Raw genomic sequence first — 16765 nt, forward strand, 5'->3', positions numbered from 1 at the left:
TTTTAAATATCTTGTTGTCAATCAACTTTTTTGAAAATAAAAGCCTATATATATATAGTATACTTTTTTATCTTGAAGCTTGTATATTTAACCTTTTGTTTGGATGTGGCCACTAGAGGGCCCCAGTGAGAACCCCATGTCTAAGAAAGATACCTGTCATTTCAAGAATTTTAAGATTACCAGATACTAAAGAGGATGGATTGTGATTTCATTTATTTAGGAGAACTTAAATGAACTTGCATAATATTTTATTACAATTATATACATCTGGACTGCAGTCGTTGTATTGTGTACTGTTTATGTCCAGATACTCTAGTACAAATGGAATGGATTTAGTTCTTATGAAAAACTGTGTTTTACTTCTGGGAAAGCATATAAACTCATATTATATATTGCAAGTTTATATTATCTGAGACCCATTTAAGTCAAATTTGAAACTCATATAGAAATTTAATATGACAGAAATAATGAATTCAATAGTTTTTCTTGTGAAAACAAGGACATCAGACCACTGGCCTTTCCTGTTCTCTGCTTTCATCTGTTGAGACTTGCCAGCTGTCTCCAGTTTTAGTTTTTATGCCCACTTCCCCTTCCTCTGATTTTCCTCTCCAGCCATGATTTCACAGTATCAGACTGAATGTCAGAAAATGGCTTCAGAGCTATTGAAACCAAATCCTCAAGTTTTTTTTTTAATTGAATTTATTAGGATGACATTAGTTAATAAAATTACGTATAATCTAGGAATTCTGTGCAGTAGCCAGGAGAGGAGAGAGGATGCAAAGGGAACGATTAATGGTCATAAAGTTGGTTAGTATTTAATGAGTACTTTCTATGTGTCAGCCTGTGTGCTTGGCACTTTACATGTATTATCTCATTTAACCCTCACAGTGACTGTTAGAATGTTAGTAATGTTATTATTATTATTCCTGTTTCATTGGTGAGAAAATTGAGACTTAGAGAAGTTAAGCAACAAACATTGAAGTCCAGGTGATTCTTACTTACTTAATCGGGCCCCTTACAATATCAAAGGCGAGATGAACGTTCAGAGACAGTCCTAGGACTGTGGTGCTTTATGAAAGCAATTCTTCATCTAGAGTTCCCTACATTGTTGAGTAAAAATGTATTGTCTTATCTCTGAGTAACATGTACACACGTGCAACTTTTTTCTTCATTTGAGTACTTAACTCATTAAATTGTTTGTATGTCTATCCCTAAAGAGTAAATATATGTTACATCCATACATATTTTATTTAAATAATTTTTCCACAGTCACGGTTACAAATCAAGTCTTTCTGAATAATCATTACAGCTTTGACAAACACCATTAAGTATTGTTTGCTGAAACATCGTAACAACTTTGTGTGGCATAATTTATTGAGTGCTGATTGCTTACCATATGTCTTTTTCCCTTTAAAATTTTATTCATTAAATTAATGTTTATACCTTTATTTCCTCTCTACCCTATTTTAGGGCCAAACAGGTGACCCAGGACCCCAAGGACCATCTGGCCTTCCAGGACCAGAGGTAAAATGTTGGTGAAATGATAAATTTGAAAGAAAAATCATAGAAACTAAGTTTGATTGGTAAAACATGTTTTTACATATAAGCTTAAGAAAGATTCTCTTTAAAGCTTATATCTTTGTAAATAGTTTGGATTAAGTTTTTCTGTTATGTCAGAAAATATGCAAGAAAATAGAAAAAGTATTAGCCACATTATAGTCCTGATTCATCACAACTGATTTAGTTGTTCTGCACAACTATTAATAATACATACTAGGGCTTGAAATCAAATTTCAGGACATAAGATCCACTGAATTTTTAATGCAGAATGCTTCCAATTTTTGCTGTATACAGATATTATTTGGCTCTCACATTCTAGAATAAGTACAAGTAAGCCTGTAGTACGTATATCAGATTTGCTTGTATATTCTTTGACATTTTGGCTTTGGCTTAATGCTTAACATACAGTGGCTCTTTTTTCTTGCAAGCCTACATAGAACATAAGCTTCTGAGATGAAATATTTGAGTTGTTTGAAAACCATTTAATGAGTCAAAAATATACCACCAGGTGCTAAAGCTCCTGAGGCTCATTCTAATTCAGAATGTAAGTCAAATATAAATATAAATACACACATATAAATACACATACACATCTAATTAAGAGACACAGGTGCAGCATTAGAGCTGAGAAATGAACTTTTGCCTTCAGAATAAAGAACTCAGAGCTGTAAAGTGCCCACAGTGCCAGAGTCGCGGGCAGAGTCCCAGGAGTAGCCCACACAGGTGCTCTCTCATTTCCTCTGTGAACCGGAAGATCTGCTTCTCACTCTACAGCTGTCTTTCAGGACTGGCAGATTTCTTTAACAAATGTCTATTTTTACTTATTTTCAAATTTAAAATACGTTGGATATTGATAGTTAAAAAAATCTAAAAATCTACATTGTGTATCTACTTTTATTAATAGAGGTAATAGGAGGTAAACAGCAATATATAGATGTCATCATTCTGGGAAGAAGAAAAGTATTATGAGTAATTAAAACAATTATTAACAGATAAATAAAACAGTAATCAACAAGGGTAATATAAGATTATCTCTTTTATGAGTCTACATTCTTTTAATCATTTTTTAATCCTAGGATGAATTGTGATTACCTGTCTTCTCATTCTGAGGTTACAGAACCTACTTTATCTTTTGTTATGTGAAAGGTTGCTGTTGTGACCATGGCGTGTTCCGTTGTAACAGCAGTTATAGTTGGCATGCATACTAGGAAGGCAGTGTTGTCTCCTTGCTGTCAGTATAGTTTTGGATCATTTTCTTCTTTTTTCTATAAAGCCAGGTTAAAGGATATATGGGTCATGTTTTTGCTTCATATTTGGTCTTCCAAAGATGTTTCTTTTTCTCTGATGCCTTTGAAAATTTATGATTTGTGATCATCACTCAAAGCATTCTCACAGTGTCTTTGCTTTCTGCACTTCCAATACAAGGTCTGGAGCCCTGACCCAGTCAGCTTGTGCCATTTCTCCATCTCACCTGTATTAAATTTTTTCATGGGGCTGAAGATGTCACTTGTACTTTCTCAAGAATTGATGCAAGGTTGTTTTGGTAAATGGGACCCAGTCCAAAAGCCATAACTTCCTTTTAATCATAAGAATATAATATGCAAGCAATCATATATTAGGCAACACTGTCATCCAAGTCATTCTCAACATTAGTCTTTTAAGAAAATTGCAGATCCAACAATTCAAAATAGTAGATTTCATACTATAGCAAAATGAGAAGGTTTCTGCTTGTTCAGACATGAATTTCTCAGATAAAAGGGTTTATATGTTGTGCTTAATATAGACTTTATCTTGTAGTCAATAATCAACGATTTTTAAGCAACGGAATAAAATGATCAGACTTGTGTTTCTGATATATATGAACAGGAACAAAGGTAAAAGAAGAGAGAGGGAGAGGGCACAAGACTAAGGGTTATTTAAGAGGGTAATACAAGGCCCAAGCATTAATGATGAGGGCCTGTGACAATGAAGAGGAAGCTGACTTCCAGAAATAATTAGGAAATAAAATAAACTCAGTTCAGTTTATTCAGTTTGTGTGAAAGAGGAATGAAAGACAGTTTTGAATTTTTTTTTCTTAAAAATATTTGAGTAGAATGTGGATCACCATTCTAAATATAGAGAATAAAAAAGGAGAGTGGTACTCAGCAGTGTGTCGACAATGCTTTGAATCAGAACTTGTTAGTGCTGAAGTGCCCGTAGGACATACAGGATATTAGTCTCTTAACGCATAGAAAACTGTAGGCCTGAAAGTCAGAAGAGAGGAGTGAACTAGAGATGCATATTTGTAGAGTCATCCACATAGAGCTATTTGAAGCATCCACATAGAGCTATTAGAGGTGAAACCATTTGGGGAAGGTATATGAAAAAAGGTATGAAAATACTATACCTGAGCCCTGGCCGGTTGGCTCAGCGGTAGAGCGTCGGCCTAGTGTGCGGAGGACCCGGGTTCGATTCCCGGCCAGGGCACACAGGAGAAGCGCCCATTTGCTTCTCCACCCCTCCGCCGCGCTTTCCTCTCTGTCTCTCTCTTCCCCTCCCGCAGCCGGGGCTCCATTGGAGCAAAGATGGCCCGGGCGCTGGGGATGGCTCTGTGGCCTCTGCCCCAGGCGCTAGAGTGGCTCTGGTCGCAACATGGCGACGCCCAGGATGGGCAGAGCATCGCCCCCTGGTGGGCAGAGCGTTGCCCCATGGTGGGCGTGCTGGGTGGATCCCGGTCGGGCGCATGAGGGAGTCTGTCTGACTGTCTCTCCCTGTTTCCAGCTTCAGAAAAATGAAAAAAAAAAAAAAAAGAAAATACTATACCTGGATACTCACCTCCAGGAGGCTCCAGTCTCTGCCTGGGGTGCCATTTAAGTTTTAAATTGGCAATAAAGATTATTAAAATAAACTGGTGAATTAAAAATATACACAGAAGAAAAACTCACATGGAAATTAAGAAATGTTTAGAACTGAATGAGAACAAATCACTGTAAAAAACAAAACACAAAAACAAACAAACAAACGTTGAGTGTTGTACCTAAAGGAACACTAGAGGAAAATTCACATCCTTTTCCACAAAGCAAGGAAGATCGAGAATGAGTTATGCATAGCACAGGCATAGGGATGTGTTTCAAAAGGAAAAAGAAGTTGAAAGACCCTGCTTTCTCTAGAAATAAAAGACTAAATCCCAAGACTAAGAGGCAATGTGTGAAGTGGGAGGGCACTCAGGAGGTCTGTACCGAGTTAGTAGGTGTGTGACTGGGACTGATAACAATTATTATTATAACTATCAGTGTGTCGAGAACTCAGCTGAGCTTGAGAAGCCTTTCCCCAAAATATAGCTACAGAATCCTGTAAATTTTACTGGAATTGGATTGCAAATTCGAGCCTGAACTTTCTACTGGCCAAAACAATGAAGCATTATCAATTATATGATTCCCTTCTCCCTTGGATAAAATTCTGTTAATTGTCTAAAAAAAGAAAGGCAGCAATTCATGGTATTGTGTGAATTCCCTCTGTAATTATAGATCAATATTATAATGCCAAAGTGCAATTCAGTAAAAGTAATTCTGTTAGGGGCCAAATTGATGACACCTGAGATTTATACTTCTGTGATAGCTTTTGTTAATCATTGGATGATAAGTTACTATCTGAAAATTTGGGAGAAATATTTCCTAAAAAAGAATTGAGGAGTTAGCCTGAGTATCTTGAAAAGATTGCTTGGAGTGTTTTTATTGTGAGTGTTGTGTTGTATATATTTAATTTTATCTTTTTCTAAATAGCCTAAAACTTGTCCAAGAAACATTTGTTAAGCAATTTGTCTTTGCTTCAGTGATTTTTAAAATGCAGCCTATATCATATTCTCAATTTCCATGGTTCTTGGGTCTATATCTGGATTTGCTTTCTTTTTCACTTGAATGGTCATCTACTCCTGCATAAATGTTATATTGTTTTAATGATAGAATTTTTAGGTATTTTTTAACTTTAATGAGGAATAACTTGGAATATTGACATATATAATCATATGTATTTAAAGTATATAACAATAATTTGATATACATATATATTGTGGAATGGTTACTTTGATCAAGATAATTAACACATCCATTACCTCATATAGTTAATTTAAAAAAAAAATTTTGAAAAAAAAAATTTGTGGTGAGAATACTTAAGATCTATTCTCAGCAACTTTAAAGAATATATCATTGCCCTGGCCGGTTGGCTCAGTGGTAGAGCGTCGGCCTGACGTGCAGGAGTCCTGGGTTTGATTCCAGCCAGGGCACACAGGAGAGGCGCCCATTTGCTTCTTCACCCCTCCCCCTCTCCTTCCTCTCTGTCTCTCTCTTCCCCTCCCACAGCCAAGGTTCCATTGGAGCAAAGTTGGCCCAGGCACTGAAGATGGCTCTATGGCCTCTGCCTCAGGCGCTAGAATGGCTCTGGTTGCAACAGAGCAACTCCCCGAATGGGCAGAGCATCGCCCCCTGGTGGGCGTGCTGGGTGAATCCCGGTCGGGCGTATGCAGGAGTCTGTCTGACTGCCTCCCCATTTCCAACTTCAGAAAAATACAAAAAAAATACAACAAAAAAAGAATATATCATATCTTTACTTGTAGTCACCATGCTGTACATTAGATTCTCAGAACTGATTCTTCTTATAACTGAACATTTGTACCCTTTGACCTATATCACCCCTTTTCTTACTACCTCCAAGCCCCTGTCAGCCATCATTCTATTCTGTTTCTATGAAATCAGCTTTTTAAAAAGTTTTTTTAGATTTTACATCTGTGGTAACATACAGTATTTGTCTTCCTCCGTCTGGTTTATTTCACTTAGCATAATGCCCTCCAGGTTCATCCATGTTGTTGTAGTGGCAAAATTTCCTTCTTTTTATGGCTGAATAATATTCCATTGCATATATACTACATTTTTATGGATTCATTTGTTGAGGGACATTTAGGTTGTTTTCATATCTTGGCTATTATGAATAGTTTCAGTGAAACTAGGCTGCATATATCTTCTTGAGTTAACATTTTTGTTTTCTTCAGATAAATACCCAGAAGTGGAATTGCTGAATCATATGGTAGTCCTATTTTTAATTTTTGGAAACCTTTATGTTTTCCATAGAAGCTGTACCAATTTGCATGCCCATCAACAGTACAAAAGTATCCCTAAACCATTCAAATAGGTGTGATATAATACCTCATTGTGGTTTTGATTTGCATTTACCTGATGAGTGAAGTTGAAAACCTTTTATGTACCTGTTGGCCATCTGTATATCTTCTTTAGAAAATGTCTGTTCAGATCCTCTCCCCATTTTTTAATCAGATTGGATTTTTCGTTTTTTGAGCTTTATTAGTTCTTTATTTTGGATATTAACCTTTTATCAGGTACGTAGTTTGCAAATATTTCCTTCCATTCTACAGGTTCCCTTTTCGATTTATTGACTGTTACATTTGCTGTACAAGAGCTCTTTCATATGATGTAGTCCCATTTGTTTATTTTAGCTTTTGTTGCCTGTGTCTTTCCAGGAAATTTTTGCTAAGACCAATGTCAAAGAGCTTTCTGACTGTGCTTTCTGCTTTTTTCTCATTTTACAGTTTCAGGTCTTATATTTAAGTGTTTCATCCATTTGGAATTAATTTTTGTGAGTGGGATAAGAGACAGTGGTCCAGTTTCACTCTTTTGCATGTAGATATTCAATTTTCCTAACACTGTTTATTGAAGAGACTGTTCCTTTCCCATTGTGTGTTTTTGGTGCCCTCATCAAAAAAAAATTGACTTTATATGAATGAGTTTATGGATAGGCTCTCTATTCTGTTCTGTTTCACTGATCTATAGCCAAAGCCATCCTGAGAAAGAAGAACAAAGTAGGAGGTGATACACTTTCTGATTACAAACTTTATTACAAAGCTATAGTAATCAAAACAAAGTTTTCATACTTTAAAACTTCTTTTGTGGTGTTACTTTGGTATCAAGTCATAGTACTTTATGGTATGTTTTTTGTTTGTTTTTCTTTTTTGTTTTAAGTAAGAGAGAGAAAGAGAAAGATAAAGAGAGGGACAGGGACAGAAATACAGGAAGGAAGAGAAATGAGAAGCATCAATTCATAGTTGCGGCACCTTAGTTGTTCATTGATTGCTTACTCATATGGCCTTGACTGGTGGGCTCCAACTGAGCCAGTGACCCTTGCTCAAGCCAGCAACCTTTGGGCTCAAGCCAGTGACCATGGAGTTATGTCTATGATCCCACACTAAAGCTGGTGAGCCCACACTCAAGTCAATGAGCCTGAGTTTAAGGCAGTGACCTCAGGGGTTTGAATGTGGGTCCTCAGAGTCCCAGGGCATAGCTCTCTCCACTATGCAACCATCTGGTCAGGCTATGGTATATTTTACTGTCTGGAAAGGATGTAAGTCCTCTAGCTTTTTTCTCTTTCAGTGTTTTCCTTGCTATATTTGCATACTTGTTTTTCCATGTAAAGTTCACTATCGATCTATCTAGCTTCACTAAAAAGTAATTATATATATATTGGGTTTGACTTATATTAATGAATTAATTTAGGGAGCAGTGACATTTTTATGATATCGAATTATCCTCTTCAAAAACAATGTGTGTGTTTTATTCAAGTCTGTTTTCATGTTTTTCAAGAATGTTTTCAAGTTTTCCTTATATAGGTTTTTTTTAATCTATTATTAATTTTAATGCAGTGACATTGATAAATCAGGGTCATATGTTCAGAGAAAACATCTCCAGATTATTTTGACATTTGATTATGTTGCATACCCCCACCCAAAGTCAGATTATCTTCTGTTACCTTCTATCTGGTTCTCTTTGTGCCCCTCCCCTCCCCCTACCCCATCTCTCCCTCTCCTCGCCCCCTCCCCACCCACCCCCATTACCATCACATTCTTGTCCATGTCTCTGAGTCTCATTTTTATTAAATTTTTTTCTATTTTATTTTCTTGCTGTAAATGGGGCTTTCTCTACCATTATATTCTCTTAACAGGTTTCTGTATAGTATATGAAGATTATTGATTTCTAAATATTAATTTTACATCCTGTTGTCTTAATGATTTCTTACCTTTTAATTAGTTTTACCATTGATTTTCTAAGGTTTTATAGAGTACTCTTATTTAACTTTCAACTAGAGATCATTTTAGTTCTTCTTTCCAATTTCTTATGCCTCTAATTTATTTCTCATGTCTAATGACACTGAAATGCCTCTAGTACAATGTAGAAGAATTGGAAGTAGTGTGCATCCTTGCCTTGTTTCTGATGTTAATGGAAAAACTATAATGGTTCATCCTGAAGTAAATGCTGGAATTAAAATTAAAATATGCTTATATTTTATCATATTAAGAAATATTCGGCTTTTGTTTTTCCTTTCTCTACATAGTACCATTTTTATCTTTATTATTTCCTTAAGATTTTTTTTTTTTTTTGGTTTATGTTGTTCTTTTTCTTTGGAGTTGGGAATTTAATTTGATTTAATTGTATTCTTTTATTTTTATTCCTGAAATTAAATGCTATGGCCTTCCCTCAGATTGCTTTTGAAATATAAATTCCATAGATTCTAGTTTAGAGTGTCTTTATTGCCATACATTTAAGATATTTTATAATTTCAGTTTATATGTCCCCTTTCGCCCAAGAGTTACTTAAAAAGGAATTTTTAAATGTCCAGTGGGAGAAACTGTTGGCTTTGATTTTGTTATAATACTTTCTGATTTGATTGCACTGCTATCCAAGACTGTTGTTCCATTTTTGGAACTTACTAGTCTTTTCTTTGTCAGATCACTTTTTTGTGAATGTTCCATATGTCCTTGACAAGAAGGTATATTTTCATTATTAGATATGAAGTTTAATATTTACTGGTTTTTCTCTTCCTTATTGACTATGTCCTTTGCTATATTTTCACTCTTTTTTTTTTTTGGTCTAATTGATCTGTCTGTGTTAATGAGATGCACTATCGCCTCTGTTGATCCAATTGCTCTTGTGGCTATAACTGTTATTCCTTTCTCCCTCTTTCACCATCCATCTCAAATTCCCCTCATCCTCAGCTATTACTTCAGTAGGTCTTGGTTTAACTTAACACTTTATTACCAAAAAACATGAAATTTTGACAGGAGTTCCAGAAGGTGCCCAATGTATTATGTAAGTTCTGCTTGTATTGCTTCCTGTCTTTTTTGTGTAAGGCAGTCTTGCCCTCCTTTTGCTTTTTCAATTAACCATGCTGGTATGGTGACTCCTCCTTTTGTTTGAAAATAACCTTGCTTAAAAAGTCCAAAATGCCCTGGTGATGGCCGTAAGTTTAGGTTAGTGGGAGCTTGGCTGTGTCTCCTGTCAAGACAGATCCCTTTTGAGTAACAGCATATCCAACATTAAGAGTTCAAACTCTCAGCCCTGGCCAGTTGGCTCAGCGGTAGAGCGTCAGCCTGGCATGCCAGGGACCCGGGTTCGATTCCCGGCCAGGGCACATAGGAGAAGCGCCCATTTGCTTCTCCACCCCCCCTCCTTCCTCTCTGTCTCTCTCTTCCCCTCCCGCAGCCAAAGCTTCATTGGAGCAGAGATGGCCCGGGCGCTGGGGATGGCTCCTTGACCTCTGCCCCAGGCACTAGAGTGGCTCTGGTTGCGGCAGAGCATCGCCCCCTGGTGGGCAGAGCGTTGCCCCTGGTGGGTGTGCCGGGTGGATCCCGGTCGGGCACATGCAGGAGTCTGTCTAACTGTCTCTCCCCATTTCCAGCTTCAGAAAAATACAAAAAAAAAAAAAAAAGAGTTCAAACTCTCTAAAAGAAGCAAAAAGAAACTCAACTAAAATATAAATCTGTCTTTATAAAAATGAATTGCTAATACTTCCAGATTGTAAGGGGCCCACATGAATGCAAACTGTTTTTTTGATTCTCTCTCTTAATTGTAAAGGGAAAGAGTGCATTTGCCAAATCAGTGAACTATGCGCCATGTACAAGAGGCCTTAATAATCTGCTTTAGTAATAATACTACATCTGACACAGTTGGGGCCGTGGTAGTACATATAGTCATTATTCAAAATCCAGCTGATTTTTGTAGGGGACAGTCTAGTGAAAAAATGAATGCTTTTATAGAGACCATCACCTAGGCATATTTTAAATCTTTAATGGTGGCACTAATCTTTGACCTTCTGTCCACACACAATATGATCGGCAGTCATGTCAATGTGACGTATTGGCTGATCGTTGGAACCAATCCTTCCATATACTCGCAGATATATGAGTATCTCTGTATTTTGGGCTCCTCATTTGACAATCCAGTTCTAATTCTTTATTTGTAACAGATTTTTTGAGATACCTCTTTATGTTAATCACTAAAAATGCTGAGGTGATTTAGATTAGGTCCTGACTTCAAGGAGCTTATATTTAAAAACTAAATATTCAATTCAGACTATGTCAAAGCCTCTACTATCTTTTTCAGTTATAAATTTTAATTTAATTAGATAAAATAAAATATTAAAAATTAGGTCATTTTTAAAAATCTAAAGTCAGTGTAAAATTTTTAAAAAGTCTAGAATCAGAGAAAATTATAAAATAGCCAAAGAAATTTTTTCCCTTGGTCTCTCCATTCTAAATTTTTTCATCTTGGGCATAAGTTATTGTCTATCTCAAATAATACATGTGTCCCCCCCCCCATAATTTACCCTTCCCATCAAAGCTTGTTTTTAGAGAAAGGCATGATAAATATATTTTAATGCAAGCAGTAAATGGTTAACAGCTAACTGTAATATAATCCCCTTTCAAGAATATTTGCATTTCAACACAAAAAAGAAAACTGGAACTAATGCAGTAAGTCTTGAATTTATAGAATTTTGACTGTCTTTAGTGAGCAAGGAAAAATTTGTGGGTAATCAGAAACTTTGATACTCCTCAATATAATCATACCGTACAAGTGGTCATCTACATTACCAACAAAACAGGATAAAACTGGCCAATATTTCCTGCTAGTAGTGTTATTTTGTTTGAAAACTCAGATCTTCATAAAGTTGGTAAAAGCAAAGCACTCAAGTTTTTGTTGTAAATTCTATGTATTTGCCATTGGCATAGAAGAAAAATTTATCATTAAAGATCATTTTAAAAAATGTTACTTTAAACCATGTCAAAGTTTTTTTTCATGCTTCTTAATGTTTTAATTATTTTAGAAAAATTATGAAATTGCTAAAACAAAGAAATAAATTTATCTATGCACTTAGCTCTTTCACAGAATTAAAATATTAGATGTGTCCCAAGATAAAACATCAAGTGCTTCAAAACATCTTTTCTATTTCTTTAAGCATAGTAATACTAGTTTTGAGCACTAACGCCATACTTTCTCCCAATTCTGGCAGCAGACCACTTTCAAATGTGGTTGCAGGATAGTTAGAATATTTGTTGATTCAGCTGTTAACTTTCCTTTACTATAGATTGCCAAATAGTTGAATTTTGGATGATGTTCTTCATAAGTGGGGCCAGTTGTTTACTGCAGAAATGAAACTACTAATCACAGAGATCCCAGAAGTGGCCAAGCAGCAGGTTCTTGTTTTCCACCGGGGTGGTCTTCATTAGAGACAAAGACCAAAGTTCATTTGGAGAGTCTACTTATATCAAGCAAAGGCATGCTTCTAAATGTTCATCTTAGCACCTCAGTTGATTTAATATAATAGAATAAGCCAGCCCTATGTGAGTTCAGTAGATCTTAGCGCCAATGAATTCCGTTCACTTAAACCTACTACATTTTTATCTTTTATCACTTAGGTTTGACTAAGTAATTTGGTATTTTTAGTTTTTATTCACAAAGTGTTTCTAAAAGAAAATGCCTGATTAAGTCAGTCAATAAAAATGTATTTCCCGAGTTATTCTTGTGTGCAAAGCTGTACCTAATAAACACTGTAGGACATATAACTTGGGGAAATTTATGTCCTAGTTGGGAAAAACAAGATATATACATATACTGTTAGATAATGGTGAAGGCATTATGTGAGAATTACAGTAAATAAGTAGTTCTAGATGTTAGCAGAGAAAGTAACATGAAGTGAAAGAATTAAATAAGAAGAAGAGTGGATGGAAAGATGGGTCTTGAATTAAATGTTGGTTAATAAATGGCAGGAAAAAGGGAGGGCATTTCAGACATGGTGAATCACATGAGCAGAGACTGGACATCTAGGCAATATACAGGTGGGATTTATAGAACCGTGAATAAAACTTATTGGTTGATACAGATTCCTTGTGTTGGTACAGAGTGACAGATTAGGTTGGTGCCAAATTGCATAAGACCTTTGATTTCAAGTTGTGTCAGAGGCAGAATACTCAGAAGATTAGTAGTTAGCCTAATATCATAATTCTTGTATTGTGGGAAAACATGAATCCTATCCCATTATCTCCCAAGTGAACCAGCCAAAGTTTTATTGCTTTGTCTGGTTTCTTCCCATAGTGCTCACAAATTTCTATTCTTTTTATACTTAGTCTAGGTGGAAGTCTCTGTAAGGGGACAGAATCTTCTACCTACTCAAAATGAATCTTAGTATTATTAGTTACTAATACTAATAGTACTTAATACCATTGGCAAGGCAATCTGGGCCTGAGGCTGCTCACCAGATTGGTGAGGAAATCTTTCCACCTAGAGGAGAATTAGTACTGTCTTGGGTAAGTGTCTTTGAAGATACATTCTGTTTCCAGTACTTGACCTACAGCCATTTCCCCCAGTTACTCTTCCTAACAGACAGTAAAAGAAAGGACCATTTATTGCCTGGTTGACTACACAATTTCGTCAACACTTTCACTGCATATTCCCACGGACTTTCTTTAAATTCTGTTCATCATCTGACAAGGCCCTCATATTCCTCTTCCAGAAAGTTATGTCTTCCAGAAGGTTATCCTTATCACCAGAGCTGTCAAAGGCTGTGGAGGATCTGAGATTTTGTCCTATTTGCAAGCCAACAGTTAGCCTGACTGTTTCACAGATCCTGGTAGAAGATGCGATATTCCTGAGACAGAGACAAAGGATAGTTTATTATACTCAGCAGTAGCAGTTTCCAGAGTATCAACATTTTTGCACTGGTTCACTAAGCCTCAGTTCTCATGGGGTAATGTGAAAAGGGCTAGATGACATTTGTTTGTGCAGTGGATTGCATTACATAAGAGGATTTTTGAGTGTAGGGAAACTGAATCTTTTTAAATGGGCAGTGTTCCGGAAAGAGACATTATTATATGGACATAAGCATTCCTGCTTTTTGCAACAGAGGAAGACATTACCTCTAACTTTGTTATATAAAAATCCCTGAAAAGACTATATTCCCTAGACTTGTAAGTGATATAAATGTCTAATCACTATACTATACACCTGAAATTAATATAACATTGTGTGTCAACTGTAATCAAACAATAAGTTTAAAAATTGGGGGAAAATTTCTAAAAAAAAAAAGAGACTGAAGCAATGAATAGTCAGTACCTTATTTGCATAATGTGCAGAAATGCAAGGGGCTGTGGACAGCGACATGTTAAGTTATATGTTGGTGGTATAAAGATGGGTAAGATACATTCATTTTCCTCTATGGTCTTATATTTTATTGGAATAAAGAAACAAACCCTTAATTACATTATAGTGCAATTAGTAAATAGTCATATTAACAGAGTTCTGTAAAAATATAAATGAACAAGCTACTGATCCTCACTAAGGGGAACTGGGAAGGGCTTTACAAATCATGCTGTCTTTGAGTTGGTAACAAATTTTATGATGAAGGAACCTGAAATGGAGTAAAGAAAACTTCTAAGAAGCATGATTGCTTGCACAAAGACTTGAAATATTAGGGACTTATGAAATGGAAAAAACAGTTCAGCGCAGATATATGAGGAAGCTATGTATATTTAAAGAACTACAAATAGTTCACTGTTTAGTCAAGTTTGTTTTCATTAAAGTGACAGAAATATAACTCAATTTTAAACTGATAGACAGATGATAGATAGATAGATAGATAGATAGATAGATAGATAGATAGATGATAGATAGATAGATAAAGTGGGATTGGCTAATATAATCAGGAAGCCCAGCAGGTTGGCTGGATACAAGAGCTCAATGAATATAATAAAGACACTCTCTGTCTCTCTTGGCCTTACTTATCTTTGTTGGCTTCATTCACAGAAGCACATTGTGGAGAAAGTGGCCCTTGGCACCTCTAGGCTTATATTGCCCTTAGAGTTAGCAATCTTAGCAAAAAGAAAGTACTATTTTTTCCTTATACCTCCAGTAAAATTGCTGAAGTGGACTCCAGCCAATCTGGCTTGGGTTACATGAAAATCACAACCACCATGGGACTGGAATACCATAATGTACTCACCCCTGGAAACTGGGACAGGGACCAGAAACACATGGACTACAAATTGGGGAAGAGTATTTCCCAAAGAGATGGTGAGCAGATTTTTAAAAATGCCTTCTACAGGTCATATATTTGGCACCCAATATTTCCATTTACCCTTCTTCCCATTTATACAGTTTTTTAAATGCCTCTGGTAACATAACACAGCCACCCACACAGTTGAATGCACTGTCCTTCTGCCAAGAAGGTAACTCAATGTGTTGGTCAGTTATTGCTTAAAGCTCCAGGGCCAGATTCTCGAGTAAGGTACATTGTTCTCAGTGAGGCCTAAATAAATATAGTTCTACATGTCAACTAACCAGTATATAGTTTTAGAAAAAAAACAAAGTCACAATTCCACAATGAGAAACAATATAGAGTGGCTCAGGACTATAGCTGTGCATTTAAGAGTAGATAATTGATACATGTGAGTTCCTCATGGCAATATAAATCAACTTCCTTTAATCACCTGACCTCCTACTCCCTGGCACAAACACACACACCATGAAAGGGGGAAGATCTGAGATAGTATCCAGAATATACATTTTATGAAGCCAGGGAATATTTTTATTCTCTAGTATATATGTTCAGTGCCAAGAACAGTGCCTGACACATAGTAATTACATTTTGAATGTGTGGATTGATATTCTTAATTAAGGCAGTCCTAAGAATTTGAAATGAGTCCAATATAAGACATTAAGTACCTAAAATAATACCTATCCAAAGGTAAGCATCAAATCATAATCATGTTATAACCTCCAAAACAATCTGAAATCTGAGCTTCACTGATTTTTATCTGGGGACAAGTTCTATAAGGATCTTCAAGTGGTGGTTATTGTCTACCAAAAAGCAAGAGATTATCAACAACACCCAATACCAATTACCTTTTTGTTTTGCAGTTATACTGAAGTATAATTTACATGTAGCAAACTGCATATATTTATACAACTTGATAATTTTTGACATATGTATAACTTGTGAAACCATTACCAAAATCAAAACAGCGAACACATTCATCAAACCACAAAACTTCTTTGTTTATCTTTCGTAATCTTTTCTTTCTGTTCCTCATGTTCCTCCCTTCCCCAGTTTACTGCTCATCTGTTTTTTGTCACTATAGGTCATCCAAATCTAAGTATCAAATAATGGCCATATGGTTTATTCAAAAATTATAAATTTAATGTAGTTTTTTGTGGAGTTCAGTTAAGTAAAAGTAAACTTTGTATTTGTGTTTATAGATTCTTTCAAGAGTGCCTTCAGACGTACTGTGAATGTTATCTAAACGGAGTCTTATTTAGTACAAAGAGTATATGCCAGTATCATAAGGAATTTTATTGTCTTTGTTGCTGTGGATTTTCTCTACTGGGTTTTTAGGATGCAACACATAAATGGAATTCAGCTGTGCTTATTTATTGCTCAAATATATAGAATTACACAAGGGAAAATGTATGAATAACAATCATTTGCAAAGTTTTTAACAAAATCATAATGAAAAAAATCTGTTTTTGATGGCTTTTTAGATCTAAAACAGCAAAGAAAATGAAGGAGAGCCAGATACTTAAATGAATTCTTTATTTTGCATTTATTTTTTCAGAACACCACATTTTCTGTTTATGGTTTTCTCAAAAGATAAAACAGTTCCTTAATTTGCAGTTGCACACTACCTTGTGATGAAATTTAGTTTCTATAGTTTACTAGGAAAGTGGATTTATTACTTTTTACCCTTTCAAAAAAGTTTTGGCATTATATTTTGGACAGATTATTCTCACTCAGAAAAGGAAATTTTAATCTTTTTTTTTTATTACTTTCCTACTTGGACTTACCATATTACGGCCATGGTATGTACTTCCACAAAATGCTAAAGAACAGACTCTTA

General features: G+C 35.6%; 1 protein-coding gene and 1 non-coding gene across 2 annotated transcripts in view; both read left to right on the forward strand.

Moving 5' to 3' along the window:
* COL24A1 (collagen type XXIV alpha 1 chain) overlaps window positions 1-16765 on the forward strand; it is a 367011-nt gene that overhangs the window by 137339 nt on the left and 212907 nt on the right. The window contains exon 20 of the mRNA XM_066264956.1: window positions 1471-1524. Coding sequence (XP_066121053.1) covers window positions 1471-1524 — 54 coding nt within the window. The remainder of the gene's footprint in view (window positions 1-1470; window positions 1525-16765) is intronic.
* Window positions 3951-4026, forward strand: TRNAT-AGU (transfer RNA threonine (anticodon AGU)). The gene has a single exon. It is a non-coding gene; the product is annotated as a tRNA-Thr (tRNA).

Source organism: Saccopteryx bilineata, chromosome 3 (assembly GCF_036850765.1).
Source record: "Saccopteryx bilineata isolate mSacBil1 chromosome 3, mSacBil1_pri_phased_curated, whole genome shotgun sequence".
Lineage (NCBI taxonomy): Eukaryota > Metazoa > Chordata > Mammalia > Chiroptera > Emballonuridae > Saccopteryx > Saccopteryx bilineata.